This window comes from Sus scrofa, chromosome 3 (assembly GCF_000003025.6).
Source record: "Sus scrofa isolate TJ Tabasco breed Duroc chromosome 3, Sscrofa11.1, whole genome shotgun sequence".
Taxonomy (NCBI): Eukaryota; Metazoa; Chordata; class Mammalia; order Artiodactyla; family Suidae; genus Sus; species Sus scrofa.
Genome location: NC_010445.4, coordinates 37840148 through 37858627, shown reverse-complemented (window position 1 = coordinate 37858627; position 18480 = coordinate 37840148). Strand labels below are relative to the sequence as shown.

Sequence of the window (18480 nt, the reverse complement as noted above, 5' to 3'; positions counted from 1 at the left end):
TGAGCCATAACCTGGGAAAAGACATGCGTACAAATGAGTACTATAACAGGATACAAGTGCCATAGCGGATCGTGAAAGGCTTGCTTAGGTAGCTCTTCATGTAAATCAGGCCTCCAAGATCATCCAGCTCATTATTATCTAGACCTTATATTTAGAAGCAGCACAACTCCATTTTTGGAGGAAGGATAACAAGGAATAGGGGAGCTGCTCTGTGTGAAATGGGTGGGGAAGCCCACAGTCTTTCCGGCCCTGCCTCCTGTTGTGTCATCCTCCCCACTGAGGATGTACCTCTTACTTTATAAATGAGGGTGTTGGCGTTCCCGGGCATGTGATGTAGCCAGCTAGTGCAGACATGGCAGTAGGACTTCTTTCTCCTCATTCTTAGCCTCCGTGTCAGTCAGACATGAGACTGATAAATGACAGTTACAATTTTTCCTAGTTTTATGTTCCATCCCTCAGAAGAACTGTCGGTAAACACATTTCTGTCATGGGCTTCACCTCTGCCTGGCTTTGTTACTGAGCCTGCTTTTAAGCTTTTGCCTCCTAGTGACCCAGATGCTAATCAGTTCTATTCCCAGGGAGGTATGTGACCCTTTTCATTGTCATCTCTGGACAGTGCCAAGTTGCCCCATCGACGAGCAGCCTCTTCTGTGTTCTGGTGGAAATTCGGTTTCCGCAGGAATCGCTGTAAAGGATGTTTGATGAAGGTGTGATGGGTGATGTGGAGCTTAGTGCGAGAACAAACCTCATCTTGTCTCTTTGTAAACTGATGAAGGGATGAGAAGAGTCTTAGACTCTTGTCCGTTTCAAAAAATTTTGGGGGGGAGCCATGCATACAGCATGTAGAAGATCAAACCCGTCAGAGATCAAACCCACACCACAGCAGCAACCCAGACTGCTGCAGTGACAACGCTGGATCCTTAACCCCCTGTGCCACAAGGGAACGCCAAGTAAATTTTTATTAAAAAAATTTTTTTTAAATAATTGTTATTTTTTCTTTTTAAGGGCACCTGCAGCATGTGAAGTTCTCAGCCTGGGGATCAAATTGAAGGTGGAGCTACCAGCCTACACCACAGCCACAGCCATGCCGGATCCGAGCCATTTATGCCACCTATGCTGTAGCTTGTGGCAATGCTGGATCCTTAACCCACTCAGTGAGGCTAGGGATTGAACCTGCATCCTCAGGGCACATCTTTATGGATACTGGTTGGGTTCTTAACCTACTGAGCCACAATGGGAACTCCCAAATTTTTATTAAAAATTTTTTTTCTGGAGTTCCCGTTATGGTGCAGCAGAAATGAATCTGACTGGGAACCAGGAGGTTGTAGGTTCGATCCTTGGCCTCGTTCAGTGGGTTAAGGATCTGGTGTGGCTGTGGCTGTGGCATAGGTAGACTCAGCTTGGATCCTGCATTGCTGTGGCTGTGGTGTAGTCCGACAGCTGTAGCTCTGATTAGACCCTTAGCCTGGGAACCTCCATTTGCCATGGGTACAGCCCTAAAAAAAAAAATGCAAAAGAAAAAAATTTTTTTCTTTCTCTTTTTTAAATTATAGTTTACTCATAATGATGTGCTCCAAGTAAAATTTTCATTTATATAAACTTTTATTGATAGCGATGAGCTGCTCTAAAGAAAAAACAGTAATATGTCCTTTCTCCAGTTCTGACCCTCTGTAGCATGGAGGTCCCTTCACCTAACTCAGAGTCTCCTTAAAAGAATTTGGACTCCGGTGATCACCTTCCTTTAGGTCCTTTCCACAGTTCATTTTGCTGGAAAGTCCAAAGTTTTTTTGTTTTGCTTTGTTTTTGTTTTTTCCCTTGGTGTCTTGTGTCATCAGAATGGAAGTGGGGGAGTTCCCGTCGTGGCGCAGTGGCTAATGAATCCGACTAGGAACCATGAGGTTGTGGGTTTGATCCCTGGCTTTGCTCAGTGGGTTAACGATCCGGCGTTGCCGTGAGCTGTGGTGTAGGTTGCAGATGCGGCTCGGATCCTGCGCTGCTGTGGCTCTGACGTAGGCCGGTGGCTACAGCTCCGATTCGACCCCTAGCTTGGGAACCTCCATATGCCGCGAGAGCGGCCCAAGAAATGGCAAAAAGACCAAAAAAAAAAAAAAAAGAATGGAAGGGGGTTCTTCATTGTGAGCGTTCAGTTCAGTCTGTGACCCAGTGTAGATGTGATGCTGTCTGTAGAGCCTTTCAGAGGGACAGGGGTGTTTCCATTTCTTGACAAAAAGTTTACAGGAACAGGGAGTTCCCATCATGGCTCAACAGAAACAAATATGACTAGTCTCCATGAGAATGCAGGTTTGATCCCTGGCCTTGCTCAGTGGGTTAAGGATTGAGCTGCACCATGAGCTGTGGTGTAGGTCACAGACGTGGCTTGGATCTAGCGTGGCTATGGCTGTGGTATAGGCCGGCAGCTACAGCTCCAATTTGACCCCTAGCCTGGGAACCTCCTTGTGCTGTGGGTGCAGCCCTAAAAAAAAAAAAAAAAAAAAGAGAAGTATTCAGGAACATTTGTTAACTTTAGACACTTTATTAATCAGTACCATATGATATAGTAGTTTTATAAGTAAATTATCTCATTTAATCTTGATACCTACGTTGCAGAGTTGTTATTCTGGATGAAGAAACTGAGATTGAGAGGTGAAATAGCTGGTCCAAGGCCACCCAGCTAGTGCAGCAGAACCAGGTGGCTGTCTGTCGTGCCTGACTAGAGCCTGTGCCTTAACCACATCCCTGTGCTGTCTCTCGGCCTGTGTGTGGCAGTGGATTCTCTCGTGGCTGGCTTAGTTCAGGTGAGGTTTGTTGGGTGCCTATCGTAGGATGCAGCTTAGTCATTGCCTCACTCCTTGGGTGTCCTGACATTAGCACTATGCTGAGCAGATAGGGCTTCTTGTGCATGTGGCTGCCCTTAGACTTGTGAAGCCCATCTTCTAGAACTTTTTAGATGGAGGGATTCAGCTTCCATGTCATAGGAGGTATACTGAAATACAAATACTTAGATTTGTACCTAAATTAGACACTGAGTTACTGCCATTGACTACTGCATGGGGAGGCTGTGTCCTGAGGATTTCATACTAGTGAAGAAACTGAAGCCTATGGCTGGAGTTCCGGCTCTGGTGCAGTGGGTCAAGGATCCTACTGCAGTGGCTTGGGTGGCTGTGGAGGCGTAAGTTTGATCCCCGGCCGGTGCAGTGGTTTAAGGATCCAGCAATGGAGTTCCAGTCATGGCTCAGCGGAAAGGAATCTGACTAGTGTCCATGAGGATGCAGGTTCGATCCCTGGCCTTGCTCAGTGGTTAAGGACCCGGCGTTGCCATGAGCTGTGGTGTAGGTTGCAAACGTGGCTTGAATCTGGTGTTGCTGTGGTTGTGGCGTAGGCCGGAGGCTGCAACTCCGATTAGACCCCTAGCCCGGGAACCTCCATATGCCACAGGTGTGGCCAAAGAAAAAATGGAATAAAGTGCATGACTGGAAATTTGATGCATAGACCAGGCAGAGTGATGTGTGATGATCGGATCTCTTACCCTGGCTCCTAGAAGGCTTCGGTGAAGAGCTAGAGTATTTAGAGAGAGTTTAAGGGCATTTTATGAAGTAATCACTGTGCCACCGGGATTTGTTTGCCTTTCAAGCATGATTTTGAGGGGGTTGTAAGTAACTTGTTACTAGTGAAGTTTGTGAATGTTTTGTCTTTAAAAAAAATTGGTTTTATTGAGTTGAAGATTATCCCTCTAAGTCAACTCTCATTCCGAGAGGCTTGTTAGAATGGAAGAGAAGGCTGCTGTTACAGTTAACTGCTGAAGATGTCGCATCACCTACAATATAGTTTCTCTACCCTCCATCTCCTGGCTACTCCTAAGGGACATTGTCATTCATGTACAAATCAGGCCAGGTAGCCTGAGGGAGGAAAACCTTTGTGAACCCCCCTTCCTAGGAGCAGTTGCCTCATTCATTAATACAGGGAAGGAGAGAGGAGATGGCAGCAGGACGCCTGCTCTGTGCCCCTGACCTCTGCACCAGCAGAGGCAGGGCCTGCTGCTAAACGCTGGAGAAGCTCAGCCTTTTACTCTAAGAAAGCCCAAGAGCTGTTGCTGCTGGTCCCCTGCCACCATAGACCCAAGCCTCTAAGGATAGGGCCAGCCTCATGGAGTTACCAGTTTTCTTTCTTTTCTTTTTTTTTTTTTTTTTTTTTTTTTGCTTTTTAGGGCCGCACCCATAGCTAATGGAGGTTCCCAGGCTAGGGGTTGAAATGGAGCTGTAGTTGCCAACCGATATACCACAGCCACAGCCACACCAGATCCAAGCCGCATCTGTGACCTATGCCACAGCTCACGGCAACACTGGACACTTAACCCACTGAGCGAGGCCAGGGATCGAACTGTAACCTCACGGTTCCTAGTCGGATTTGTTTCTGCTCCGCTACAACGGGAACTTCAGAGTTGCCAGTTCTTGGTGGGGGCTTCTCCTCTGCTTGACCCACCCTTCCCCCTGCCGCCAGAGTCTAGGCAGTCGTGGAAAAGCCTGGGAGTAATCCCTAACTCTGTGGGGCTGTGGAAACATGTTAAGATCCCACAGGTCCATAGTGAGGTATGGGAGCCACCTTATTTGATTGACCAATGCCTTCGTCTATGGAGTTGCTGGTCTTGTAAGAGGTTTATGCTGATACATTTCTTCCATCACACTGCTGTTTCCAAGGCAGGATATATTTTCAGAAGACTGAAGGCTAGGACTGAATAGATTGTAAACACTCAACATATGGAGGACACGCTTTCAGATTCTTGAAACCAGATCTTGCCTTTCTCTATAGTTACTATGGTAATAGGTGCTATAGAAATGTGCAGATGCTGTTGTGACCTCCCTTTGGAGAAAGGATGCCCCAGATCCTTTGGCTTCACTGTCTACCAAGACCTGGCAATTCTGGCTGCTTCCCTCCAGGCGCCGCGTGGTGGTGGGGGCCCCATCTTCCCCTTTGGGTTCAATCATCTTCAGCCTTGGCTTGCCCTACTTGTCACCAAAAGCGAGGCTCACAGGGGAGCCGTCTTCTCGGGGTACCATGTAATCTGAGCGCGCCAAGGTGAGTGTTATGGGAATGGGCAGCAGCAGTTTCTGAGTCTTCAAAGAGGAGCCTGAGCATTTACTTGTCAGAAATCATAGGATTGAGCTCCCCTTTCATACTGAAGAAACAAATGGCGCTCAGTGGTTTAGAAACCCCTCCAGTGTGAGCTCAACTGCGGTGTAGCATGACCTCTTTCCATGCTGCTGGTAGTCTGCTGTGACTCCATACTGATTTTACGTTCATGTACCACTGAGGGTTAGCTGGGGACATGGGAAGAATTGCCTTGCATTCAGGACGCAGGTTTGGTCCCAGCTTGACTGTTTACTCTGAGTGACTTTGGCCATTTACTTAATTCTCTTGAGCTTAGTTCCTTCGTAGTCATGGGACCCTGCTCAAAGGGGACTGAGCCTGGTGTGTCCACATCTGTTAGACTTCAGTCTGGGGCTCTTCTTGTGTACCACCCTCAGCGGCTGAACTTGAGGGCCTGCAGTCCCTGCAGGGATGCTCCTTAGGTTCCATCAAGCTGTCTGTAGAGAGGAGAGTACCTGGGAGCCGGCAGCACTTCTAGGTTTTCCAAAATGGAAATTCCACAGGAGCCTCCGCGTCCCCCACTCTCTGCCTCCACCCCCAAACACTATTTTGTAGCCGTCCTTTACAAGTGATGCTAAAGCCACAGGTGACAGTAGTTCCACCCACAGTTGACAGTTGTTGTTTCCCCTAGTGAAAGGAGATGTGACCAATCACTCAGTCCACAGCACATGTGCTTTCAGGATTGTTCCAAAGTTGGAATGATTTTTGCGTGATGGTACCTAGTGGTGACCCACGGTCTCATCAGCATTTACTCTGTTACACCAGCCCTGTGGATGCCTGGTGCCTAGGCTCTGTTCTTAGAAGATCCCAGCCTAACCATTTTAGAATTTAGCCAGAAAATCACCCCCCGCCCGGGCCCCCTGCCCCCAGGTTCTCATGGGAGTAAAGAGTCTTGTCTTCTCCGCCCTGAGACCTGGCGGCACTCGGGGAACAGGGCGGGTGTTATGTTTATTTCTTTTGTAAAGGAAGTGGCGTCTTTGGCACCAGCACTGTAGACTTGTGGTCCCTTCTCTGCTCTTTTCAGTGTTTGAGGTGTTGTCTCAGTATCTGCTTTGAGTGCTTGCTCAGTGGTGTTTGAACGTGCTAGCGATAAACACCCTCCTCCTTAGAGACAAAAGCCTGCCAGAGAGGTCTCGACTACCAGAATCGTGGCCGCCTTTTGAGGTTGCTAAGAGGCTAGTGTGCTTAGGTGCTTTCTGGTTGCTTGTTGCCCAAAGGTGCAGGTATGTGTTGAGTAAGTGTGATGCAAGAGCTTTGTGTCCCTGGACTCCTACTTTTCCAGGATTCCTTGTCTGAACTTGCTCTTTATCAAGAAGTTAATAGTCATCCATTCAATGAGCTGTGGGATTGAATTCACCCAGTGATCAAAATAAAAGGGGCAAAGCCTGGGTATAAGTTTTCCTGAGGTGTGGCAGCACCAGAGTTCAGAGACCTCAGGCCATTTATTCTATAAACTCAGAAGCTCTTGACTTAGATGGAATGGTTTTCTCAGGGTTTTGGGAGGCCCCACTTATCAGTTGCCTTGTAGGGCCAGAGCTGTTCACTCCTATGCCCCGCTCCCAACATCTGGCTTGGCTGCAGTGGTCACAGGGCTCACCTCAGGAGGCACAGGCGTTCCCACTTCCTGACCCTGCCTGAGAATGAGGGCTGAGGCAGAGGTTCCCAGGTGTGACCTTCTCAGAACAGTCTGTGTGGATTCACCGAATATGACTTTTTCCTCAGTGTTTCAGAATCACCTGGCTGCTCATTTTCGCCAACAGCTTCCTTAAGAGATCATCAGCACTGGAGCAGCATTACATTTCATGAGGCCCTTGTACTCGCATGAGCTCATTTAGGCCTCACAGCACGCTTGACATTGTAGAGCAAAGGGAGTTGTATTACCCAGTTTTATAGACGAGGAAACTCAGCCTTCGAAAGGTTATGGCCTACCTCTAGCCACAGGGCTACTAAGCATTGGAACCTCAGGTCTCAAGCCCAGATCTTTCTAGCTCTAAAGACCATGCCCTTTGTACAGGGTCCAGCTGCCTTTCCATTCCTGAAGGAATAGCGATAACCAGCGGTGAGTGGGAGCCTGGAAGTGGCCCCTATAAGCACAGGTCCACTGAGCTCCTCCCTCCCCCACAACATTCCAGCCTCCGTGAGGTCTGGGAGCAGGGCAGAGCTAGTCAAGTGGCTGTTGACTTCTGAAAACAGGTTGCACCTCTTCTGCATGTCCATTTGCCAGATGGGATGCAAAACTGGCCCTTGGTGCGGGGTTTATAAATTCTGGATTTGAAACAGTGCTAAGGAGAGTAAGTTTATCTCCATGTCGCATCTGGGAACGGGGCTTCTTCCCCCTGTTGAGTTTCCTGGTGTCGTAGCAAGGTCAGAAGAAAGCTCATGGTAGAGCCTGCTATGGTGGATAACTTCCTATGGTGGATAACTACGGCTTACAGCTAGTAAACTGTTCTGAGTTCACGCTCAATTCCTTTTGTAACATTTGTGTAACCTAATGTTTGTTATAAAGTGGTTTCATGGTCATTATCTTATTTGATCCTAGTAAGAGCCTTGTATTGAGTGCTGGGTGGGTGTTCATTCCACTGTACAGGTGCAAAGTGGAGAGAGCCAGAGAGACTTGGAGGCTCTCAGAGCCTCACCTTCCTGCCCCTGGCTTCCTCCCTCCTGGTCCTGCTCCCTCGGAAGTAGCACCAAGGGTTGTTTGTACCCCGAGTCATATGTGAGGTTGTAAGTAGGATGTTAGGATTTGTACTTTTTATGTAGACAGATACTTAGAAAAGAACTTGTGTGATGGCTAAACAACCTGTTTCTCTCTGCTGAGGCCTGCCTGGTAGGAGTGTACGGCACCACTAAGAACCGAGTTGGCCTGAACGTGGGGTTGTTCAACAGCAAGGAGCAAGTATTCTCACTTAAAGGCAAAAAGCCTTTAGGGGATGTAGAGAAGGAACAAACCTGGTGGTCTAGGAAAGGCTCTGTCTTGGACTCTTGGACTCGGTGTTTATCATTTAAGAACATTTACGCGGCATATATGGTATATGGTTTCTGTGAGAGGTGATGCATCATTTTTGAACTATGACCCTTCTGAAGGTCACAGTATAAGTGGGTGGAGTGAGATCGTAGACAAAGACATACACAACTGAAAGCTATTTGTTCATCCAGAAGAGTGGAAGACAGACAGACAGACAGACACACACACACATACACACACACATCCGTGGGCTGTGGGAAGAAAGCTGTCAAAGACCAGAGGCAGGCCTTGGGACAGAAGAAACCAGAGGCCTCATTACCTGTCCTGGCTAAGAAAAGGAGCCAGAGCCTGATGGCGCACCTGCCCTCACAGGCAGCGGGGATGTGGGACTGGGCCTGTATCAGCAGTCAGAGGGCCCGGGCAGTGCCCAGCTCTGAGGTGGGGAGAGCAGCAGGGGGCAGGCACTGCAAGGGAGACGCTGGGCTGCTGGGGCCCCAGGAGGGAAGCAGTGGACGCTGGGGAGCAGCAGAACAACCACAATACTGGCCAGTAAATGAAGGCGCCAACCTGGCTGGGCCCTGTGGGGTGAGAACGGCCAGCTGCAGGGTGCAGAAATGATAAACGAGTCATTAGTTAGAAAACCCAGACCACTAGGAAGAAGGGTGGAGGCAGGGAGAAGGAGGGAGGGAGGGGGGAGTCAGATCTGAAGAAAAATAAAAGTGGGTTTCATGCTATTTAATTCAGAGACATAATACCACTAAAGTTTTTTATTATTTTACTCCGTATTTGAGAATTTAATCAGTGTTTTTTGGTCTCCTTCATTGAGCTAGCTTCCTCAGGAGGCATTTCATTGGTGCATCTGCACCGGTTCCAGCTCAGGTTGGAGGCTCCCCAGGGTGCTGTAGGTGATCTGGAACATGGCATTGGACTCTGGGAAACTCAGCATCTGCGGGAGTCTTGGTCTGTCTTCTAGGGGAGCTTCTAGTATAATCGGCGGCGGGGGGGGGGGGGCAGGACCACACACTAGTGGAAGCTGAAGAATTATCACCCCTTAAAGTGACACCAGTTCTAGACTGGAGTGAACTCTGCTGAGCCACCAGCAGGCTTTCTGCTGACGCCGAGCAGGAAGCCATCCAGCAGGGAGGGTGCAGGAGTCTAAGCCGCCACTCGCCTTGCTTCTGGCTCTTTCATCCTCGGATGAGTTGCGGTAGCTGTTGGCCGGTCACTGTCAGTTACGTAGGGGGAGAACTGTCCTGGTTTCAGGACTTTCAGCACTTTCTCTAGTGCTGGCCAAGCTCAGCAGCCTGTCACCCTCCCTCAGTTGTGGTGTTCTGAGGCAAAGAGAAAGAAGGGGAATGAAAAGGATTGCCAGGGATGCCTTTGGGACCACTGGGAGAGCAGGAGTGATGACGTGGCCTGACGTGATGTTTCCATCTGGCAGCAGCGCACCGGGCTAACCGACCTGAGATTTGCGGAGGTGAGTCTCTGTGGAGGAGGGCTTGACGTCTTTGAACGCGGCTGGTCTTTCGGAAGCCCCAGAGCCTTGAGCCTGTCATTTACCAAGGCAGAGGCTTTGAAACCAGTGTTCTAGACCTGCTGGGCAGGCCCCCACGAGGGAACACTCGTGATGGGATGTGTCACTTCTCTCAGAGCAGGCAGGAGTGCACACCAGTAGTGATCATGTTCGGGAGTTGTGGAAGTAGAGTTATACGCAGAGGGTCACAGTTCCGGGAGCAGAAGAGAGAGGACAGACACCGTTCTGTAAAAGCAAAGTCAGGGGCCCAGGGGACTTCCTGTTGATGTTGACCCTGTAGTACAGGGTCTTAGCTGGTTTGCTTGGTCTAATTCCTCCCTCTCTCTGTCCCTCCCGCCCCTTCTGCCTGCCTTTCCCTCTCCCTTTTCAAGAGAATTGAGCCTCTTTATATAAAAGAAAGAGCAGTTGGCTAAAAAGTCCAACAAGTAACATGCATTGATAGTTTTCCAGATGCCCTTCCTGTCATCACTAGCATACTTATACATAGCCGTACCCTTCCTGTCGTCATTAGTATACATAGCTGGAGTCAGTGTTGGAGTCCTTTTTGAACAAGAAAGTTTATGGGAGTTCCTGCTGTGGCTCAGCGGTAACAAACCCGACTAGTATCCACAAATAAGTTGATGTAGGCTTTCCTGTGCCTGGGTACAGCCCATCACCTCGTCACACTGGTGCCAGGAGTCCATTGTTTACTGTTTTTTTTGTTTGTTTGTTTGTTTGTTTTTTTGTCTTTTTGCTATTTCTTTGGGCTGCTCCCGCGGCATATGGAAGTTCTCAGGCTAGGGGTCGAATCAGAGCTGTAGCCACTGGCCTACGCCAAAGCCACAGCAACTCGGGATCCGAGCCACATCGGCGACCTACATCACAGCTCACGGCAACGCTGGATTGTTAACCCACTGAGCAAGGGCAGGGACCGAACCCGCAACCTCATGGTTCCTAGTCGGATTCATTAACCACTGTGCCACGACGGGAACTCCTGTTTACTGTTGTTTGAGGAGCTCTGCCCTGTATTGTTAGGCAGTGTGACTTTTCTCAAATATCATAGTATGGCTGTTAATCATTTTGGCACAGACTACCATGAATTACTTCTTTTTTTTTTTTTTAGGGCCACACCAGCAGCATATGGAGGTTCCCAGGCTAGAGGTCAAACTGGAGCTATAGCTGCCAGCCTACACCACAGCACCGCCAGCTCAGAGCCGCGTCTGCGACCCACACCACAGCTCACGGCAACACCAGATCCTTAACCCAGTGAGTGAGGGCAGGGATCGAACTTGCACCCTCACGGTTCCTAGGTGGATTCTTTTGTGCTGCGGCACAACGGGAACTCCTGTTTTGTTTGTCTTGAGGGGTGGGAAAGCTTCCTGTTAGGGAGCAGAGGTTGAAGTCTAGAAAGGCTCCACATTTATGGGTTGGCCTCTGATTTTCCAGGGATTCCAGTGGTTCCTGCAGAGCAGAAAAGGATTCGAGGGTAGAGGTCACCCTGACCAAATGCGGCCAAGTAGCTGTTCAGAGAATGCCGTACAAGGTCTTTCCTGAAAGCTGCCCTGCAGGCGACTCCCTTGAGGAGCCGTATCCAGGCCTCGGGTGGACGTGGGCCCGCTTCCTCGCACCCAGACTCTGTGGGTTGAATGTACTAACTGAGCCTTCCCAAGAATGTTCTTCCCTGCCAGATGGAGCTTTCAGCCCACATTAAGGACTCACTGTCTTGCTGCTGGGGTGGGATGAGCTGGTGTCTGTCTTTCCTTCAAAGCAAACTCCTTAAATGCTGTTTGAGTTTGGAGCCTGTTGGAGTGGTGGCCTGCAGCTGGCTCTTGCTGTCCGCGGTGCATGGCGTGGGCAGCATGCTCTACACCGGCCCCCGCCCGCCGTCTTTCCTTCAGATTGTTGTTCAGCAAGTGTTTCTGGAGAGCCTGTTATTTTCTGGGCCCTGGAGCTTAAGCAGTGAAGCCGACTGCTGTGGTCCTGCCCCTGGAGCCGGAGTTGGGCCTCCTGTGGGCTGGAAGGAGGGAATTAGGGGCTCTTGGACAGGACAAGGTCGATGAGGGGGGCGGAGGGGGTACCTGTGGGGAGACTGGCACAAATAAAGTGCTGCTGAGAAAAAAATGCCAGGGTGGGCACTGGTGGAAGCTGGCTTTCCCTTCATTGTCTCTTTATAAGAGAAACAGAAGCCTTGTTGCTTGGAGTTCCCGTCGTGGCGCAGTGGTTAACGAATCCGACTAGGAACCATGAGGTTGTGGGTTTGGTCCCTGCCCTTGCTCAGTGGGTTAAGGATCCAGCGTTGCCGTGAGCTGTGGTGTAGGTTGCAGACGTGGCTCGGATCCCGTGTTGCTGTGGCTCTGGTGTAGGCTGGCAGCTACAGCTCCGATTGGACCCCTAGCCTGGGAACCTCCATATGCCACGGGAGCCGCCCAAGAAATGGCAAAAAGACAAAAAAAAAAAAAAAAAAAAAGAAGAAGAAGCCTTGTTGCTTAAGTGACAGTACCCCTCCCCCCAATGTGTAGTTATCATCCAGTAAAACAGTTAATGGTCAGATTTGATCATTCACCCCACCTATTTACTTTTTTTTGATGAGAACACTTAGGAACTCTTCTCTTAGCAAATTTCAGTTATGCAACACGGTATGATCAGCTAGTGTCACCATGCTGTACATCTGATCCTCAGACCTTATTCATATTGTAACTGAAAATGTGAACCCTTTTACCAGCCATCCCCCATTGCCCCCACTCCCAGGCACTCCCCATTCAGCTCTTGTTTCTGTGAGTTGAAACCCCCCCTTTTGAAAATATTCCACACATAAGTGATATCATGCTTTGTCTTACTGTACTTCAGCTCTTTTCGAAGTGTTCTTGGACATCAGTGAGCCTCAGCCAAAGCATATGTACGTGGCATTATTTCTCATGTTTGCTGGGTGCTTTACACGGGGCAGGTGCTGTGCTAAAAGCTCCTGTCCTGTCCTTAATCGCATCGTATGAACGCTAAATCTAAAGGTAAGGGAAGGTTCAGAGAGATCCTTTTGAGCAAACCAGGCCTTATAATATCCCGAAAGATAACAAGATGTGCCGACATGCTGAGAGAAAACTCAGGATTTGCAGCAGCATGTTAACAGTGTTATGTCTGTGGGCTGAGATAGGCTGTTTTTAATTATCTTCTTTATGTCCTTCAAGGGCCATTTCTTTTGTCTTGTTAGGGCCGCACGCGTGGCACATGGAGGTTCCCAGGCTAAAGGTCGAATTGGAGCTGTAGCCCTGGCCTACGCCACAGCTGCAGCATCTCAGGATCCGAGCTGAGTCTGCGACCTACACCACAGCTCATGGCAACACCAGATCCTTAACCCACTGAGCGAGGCCAGGGATGGAACATGCGTCCTCATGGATGAAGGTCAGATTCATTTCCGCTGCGCCACGATGGGAACTCTCCAAAGGACCATTTCTTACACTTCTTTGTCCTGACCGTTGACACTCATTTTTCAGCGGAGCTTGGTAGTACCCAGTAAACAGGTGCTGGGTGTGGTATAAAGTTAAGGCCTCTTCTTTCCTTGACTCCATTTGGCCCCCATGTTGGTAGCTCTGGTTCTGTGTGACTTTGTTAGTTGTTGGTACAGCTGTGCTGCTGTTCATCTGGAAAGTTCCCGGTTGGGCTCCACCCCTTTGCACTGCCAGGGTGGAGGGCGAGCTTGTCTTCTGGGACCTTAGCTCCCTGACTGACGAAGGCTCGGCCGTGGCAGCAGGCAGGGGCACTGATTGGCTAACTCGTGTTTACTCCTTGAGCCTGGTGGAGTCTGGAGTGGGCTGGGCACAGTCTGCTCGCCTGGTGACTCAGTGTGGCTCATGGGGCTGGCGGGTGCCTTTGGAGCTGCTCTGGACGACGTGGCGTAAGGGTCCGGTTTGTGTGCTGCTCTCTGCACCAGGCCGTCTGCCTCTAACAGGTAGGTCAGGCTGGCCTCAGGGGTGCTTGCTGCCAAACGGAGAGCGGCTGCACTGCAGTATTTTTTAAATGATTGTTTTTCTTTGTTATTTTATGTTTTAGGTAACTTTTAATTTTGATACAATTTCAAACATACAGAAAAAGTGGCAGGAATGGTCCAGTGAACTCTTGTGTACCTTTTATCCAGATTGCTTGTCACTCAGCATCTGACCCCATGAGCTTTCCTTGCGTGCCCCCCATGTATGCGCATGTACACGCTCTCCCTCTGAACCATTTGGCAGTAAGTTGCAGGTAATACGCCTCTTGACTTTTGAATACCTCAGTATATATTTCTTACAACAAAGACATTCTCCTAAATACCCACAGTGCAGGTAGAAAAACAGCAAGTTCAGCATCAAGACATTTTGCTTTTACCACCATCCATATTGACGTTTTGTCCCTATGCAGATATGGTCCCAGTAATGGCAGAGCTTTATTTTTAATAAAAACAGTCCTGAGGCACATGGGTGACTCCTGGGTTACGTTGGCTCCGAGAAGAGCAGAACCAGCAGGTGTCTGGGGGAAGCAACTGTCGTGGGCAGCACATCATCTGCTCCTCATCTCCACAGGCCCAGAGGGGTGAGAGCTGCGAGAACCACACTTGGCAGCGATGTCAGTGGAACTGGAGACCTCAGAGGGGGTGGATGAGCCGGAGGAAAAGAGCTCTGGGGCCCCAGAGAAAGAAAACCACACCAGGTGAGTGATGGGCTGGCCGAGGGGAGTCAGGTGGGCCCAGGGTCTGCCATGCCCAGCATACCCGGGTCCGTGTACGGTCAGGGGTGGTGGTGCTGTGGATCCCAGGATGCTCAGTGCCCTCCTGCTCCTTCTCACCCATCTCATGCTTGGAGGCAGGATGACACTGGGAGGAGTGCTGCATGGGGAAATTTGACGGCGTTCCTGGTCCTTTTTTCTTCTTAAAGTCCTAAGCGTTTTGTCATCAGGGGTAAGAAAGTGTGACCAGAGGCAAAGCTAGCATCTTTTCCCGTGTCTCCCATCCCTTTGAATGTGTGAGCAACTCTAACTTCAGGGCTTTTCTTACTGGGGAGGGCCAGTTCAGGCAAAGCCTCAGGTTCCCATCGTTCCTAGCCTCGCCTTGGCAAAGAAGTTGGTTTTATTGTTTGCTCACTTTGTTTTTTTTCAATGGCCATGCTTAGGCCAGGGATTGGACCCATGCCAAAATAGTGACCCGAGCCGCTGCAGTGACAGTGCTATATCCTTAACCTGTTGTGCCACAAGGGTTTTTTTAATGTCTTTTTTTTTATATCTTGAAATAATTGCTAATACTAGACTATTTTCAGCACATGGGTGGTGATGCAAGCCAATCTCTTAAAGAAGCCAGCAGAGGCTGGGCTGCGAGAGGCCAAGTTGTTCTCGCTCTCATGGACAACTGCCTGTTCACCTGCTCAGCGTGTTCTCTGCCTTGACTGGAACCAGCTGCTGGCATCTGTCGGCCCTGCTCCACCCTGCCCAATTTTGTTAAGCAGAACAAACCTAGGTCCAGCTCCAGTCTCCGCGGCCTTGATGTCAACCTCCTGCGCCTGAGTCCAGCCACATGTAATCCTGAGGAGGCCTTGGGTCCAAGGTGGGAGGGAGGCAGCAGGGCCACCCCAGCAGGTGCGCAGTCAGTCCGCAGTGGTGTGGATTCTGGGAGATACCTGCCCAAAGGGCCTCTCTTCCCCAAAGCCGGCAAATGCTGTGGGCAGATTAGAGGCCTGTGTTTCTCTGGGCATGAGGTGGCCACCAAAGCCAAGCATTTGAGTGGCTCACAGACACGGACATGGTTGAGGCAGCGGTCGCAGTCATCCAGGTGTCGCCCATGTCCTTGGCGCAGACCCACGTCTGCCTGTCCCGTGTTCCTTGGTAACAGGCTGGAATCACATTTCTGAGCAGCCTCTGCTCAGCAGCCAGTCAGCCTGGGCTGGGAAGGGCGAACTCACACACGCGTGCCCTCTCCACAGGATGGCGGACCTCTCCGAGCTCCTGAAAGAGGGGACCAAGGAAGCACATGACCGGGCAGAAAGCACACAGTTCGTCAAGGACTTCTTGAAAGGCAACATCAGGAAGGAGCTGTTCAAGGTTCGTGCCCTTGGTCATGGGCTGGGCTGGGCTGGGGGCCTTAGTTCCAGGAGGAAGCCCCACTCCCGCCCCTGGAGCTGCTGAGGGGGAAGCTGGGTCTTTTTCCACACCAGGCTGTGGGTTCATGTCCTAAACGGAATAACACAGTCATGTAAAGGGAGTGATCCTTACACCAGAGAATTCACCAGGTCCTTCCTTTAAGAAGCAAAAGCTCCCTGCACCCACGAATAATTCACTGTGTAGAAGCGGGCCTTTGGGGAGTGGAGGGGGTGCCACTGGCGCCTTTGTCTACAGCTGCTCAGACGTGTGGGCAGTGGGCTCGGGAGTGGCCGGCCCAGGCCCCGGCCCTGTCCCACGGTCTCCCCTTCGCCCTCGGCAGCTGGCCACTACCGCGCTGTACTTCACCTATTCGGCGCTGGAGGAGGAGATGGACCGCAACAAGGACCACCCAGCCTTCGCCCCCCTGTACTTCCCCACCGAGCTGCACCGCAAGGAGGCGCTGGTCAAGGACATGGAGTATTTCTACGGTGGGGACTGGGAGGAGCAGGCGCAGTGCTCTGAGGCCACCCGCAAGTATGTGGAGCGGATCCACTACGTGGGGCAGAATGAGCCAGAGCTGCTGGTGGCCCACGCCTACACCCGCTACATGGGGGACCTCTCGGGGGGCCAGGTGCTGAAGAAGGTGGCCCAGCGGGCCCTGAAACTCCCCAGCACAGGGGAAGGGACCCAGTTCTACCTGTTTGAGAACGTGGACAACGCGCAGCAGTTCAAGCAGTTCTATCGGGCCAGGATGAACGCCCTGGACCTGAACCTGGAGACCAAAGAGAAGATCGTGGAGGAGGCCAACAAGGCCTTCGAGTACAACATGCAGGTACTGCCGGGGCCCAGAGCTGCCCAGACGGGCCTCAGTGCACTGGGACACATGAGCGCAGCCTGCCCCAGGTCAAGTCCAGGGAGCGCGTCGACCAGAGGGCATGAGCGTGTTTGGGGACAGCGAGGCCCCAGCACGTGGAGGCGCTGGGGAGGAGGGAGCTGTCCGCTCCCTGTTCTGGTCATGAGGAGTGGAGTTCCCCCTTCTTAGCACGGGCTGCTGTGAACAGTCCTCCCTGATAAGTTCAGGGAGAGAACCAAGGAGAGAGAGGAGAACGCCGCCGTTTGCAGGCAGCTGTTAGACGGGCCCAGGCCTGGGGAGATGCTTCTGTGTGGCGCCAGCCCCAGCCTCACAGCAGGAAGGCAGCCACAGGAGGTCTCTGTGAAGCCCTCCAGTCGGCTGTCAGCCCTGCCTGGGCCTCATTCTCCCACATTCCTCTTTTTGTTTCTTGCTAAAAATACCCAGCGCCTGGAAATGGAGAAGTACCCGTGCTCCCCGGGGTCTGGGGGCAGCAGTTTTGCTTTCTCCTCATGTCTGTCTCCCGGTAGTTTCAGCTGTGGGCTGTCAGCCCCAGCAGCACTGGTGCGGCCACACTTCCCAGAGCTCTGTCCGGGCGAGGTGCCACCCCCACACTTCTGGGCATGCCTGGCCTGCCCCGGCCCCCTTTGTGGGGGGGGGAGCTTTTTCTCTAGAAGCAGTGTACACAGTCCAGTGATGGCTGCTGATCCCCGGCACCTGCAGGTATTTAATGAACTGGACCAGGCTGGCTCCTTGCTGGCCAAAGAGACGCTGGCCGACGGGCTCCCCGTGCACGATGGGAAAGGAGATGTGCGCAAGTGCCCCTACTACTCTGGCGAACAAGACAAAGGTAGGTCTCATGTGTCCTGCACTCCTCCCCCAAACCCTGGGCTGGGAGTGTCCGTACCCCCGCTGATGCCGTGTCTGTTGGTGCTGCCGTGCAGGTGCCCTGGAGGGCAGCAGCTGCCCCTTCCAAACAGCCCTGGCTGTGCTGAGCAAGCCCAGCCTCCAGTTCCTTCTGGCGGCCAGCGTGGCCCTGGCTGCCAGCCTCTTGGCCTGGTACTACATGTGAAGGACCTCCCCCAGCACGCTGGCGCTCCTCCTGACCAATGGCCCACCCCCACTTCCACCCACAACCGAACTACCACCTCAGGTGACTTTTTTTTAATGCTGGGCTTGAGAAAACAAGCACCCAATAAAAGCCAGATGCTAAAGCCTGCCTGTCAGCATCTTGTCTGCGGGCCAGATGCTGAGCTGGGTGCGGGCCCGCCCCGCTGCAGCCCCTAGTCCACAGCAGTGGGAGTAGCCAGCGCAGCTCAGCAGGCCAGCCAGGCCTCTGGAACCAGCTCTGCTTCTGGGGCGCCTACTCCTCTGACCCTAAGGCTCATTCCCTCTGCTCTTCCTCTTGTGTCGGCATTTAGGTGGGGGGGGGTCTTTCCCCTGCTGGGAATGGAGCAGCCAGCAGGTCCAGGCTCCCCAGATGTGGCTGCTCTTCTGCAGGACCCTCCTAGGGGCAAGGGCCACCGGGGGGTAGAAGCCAGGCTCACAGCCTCCCTCAGAGACCCTGCCTGAGTGGGGTCTATTCAACGGTGGCCTGTCTCCCCCTCGAGCTGTGTAAACGCTACCACGTGCTAATAAAGTGGACTCTTGACAGCTGCCTCCCTCCTTCCTGGTGTGGTGTCATCCTTCTCGCTGGTGCCGGCAGCCCCTTCACCTGCTCCCAGTACTGTGGTCGCTTTCCAGTGGCCCTCTTTTCCAGGGCGGGTGCTGGGACCATCTCACGAAGACCCTTAAGGCCATCTGGGCCTGTGGTTTTCTACCTCTCAGAAAGCTCTGGAGGGCTTTTTTTTTTTTTGGAAAAAAAATTTTTATAAATAGGGATAAAAAAGGCATGTACTTGTATTATGTAAT

At 51.5% G+C, this 18480-nt stretch overlaps 1 protein-coding gene across 4 annotated transcripts in view; it reads left to right on the top strand.

The window, feature by feature from the left end:
• The window catches only part of HMOX2 (heme oxygenase 2), a 39120-nt gene that overhangs the window by 9536 nt on the left and 11104 nt on the right, over nucleotides 1-18480 (top strand). Inside the window, exons 1-6 of one of the 4 annotated variants that reach the window (XM_013995672.2) lie at nucleotides 13429-13566; nucleotides 14174-14300; nucleotides 15563-15680; nucleotides 16060-16551; nucleotides 17293-17419; nucleotides 17514-18234. In XM_013995672.2, the coding sequence (XP_013851126.1) occupies nucleotides 14215-14300; nucleotides 15563-15680; nucleotides 16060-16551; nucleotides 17293-17419; nucleotides 17514-17641 (951 nt within the window). In that variant the 5' untranslated portion in view covers nucleotides 13429-13566; nucleotides 14174-14214 and the 3' untranslated portion in view covers nucleotides 17642-18234. Of the gene's footprint in view, nucleotides 1-13428; nucleotides 13567-14172; nucleotides 14301-15562; nucleotides 15681-16059; nucleotides 16552-17292; nucleotides 17420-17513; nucleotides 18236-18480 lie in introns of those variants that run through there. The other 3 variants (NM_001244412.1, XM_021085820.1, XM_013995673.2) reach the window with 3 other exon arrangements.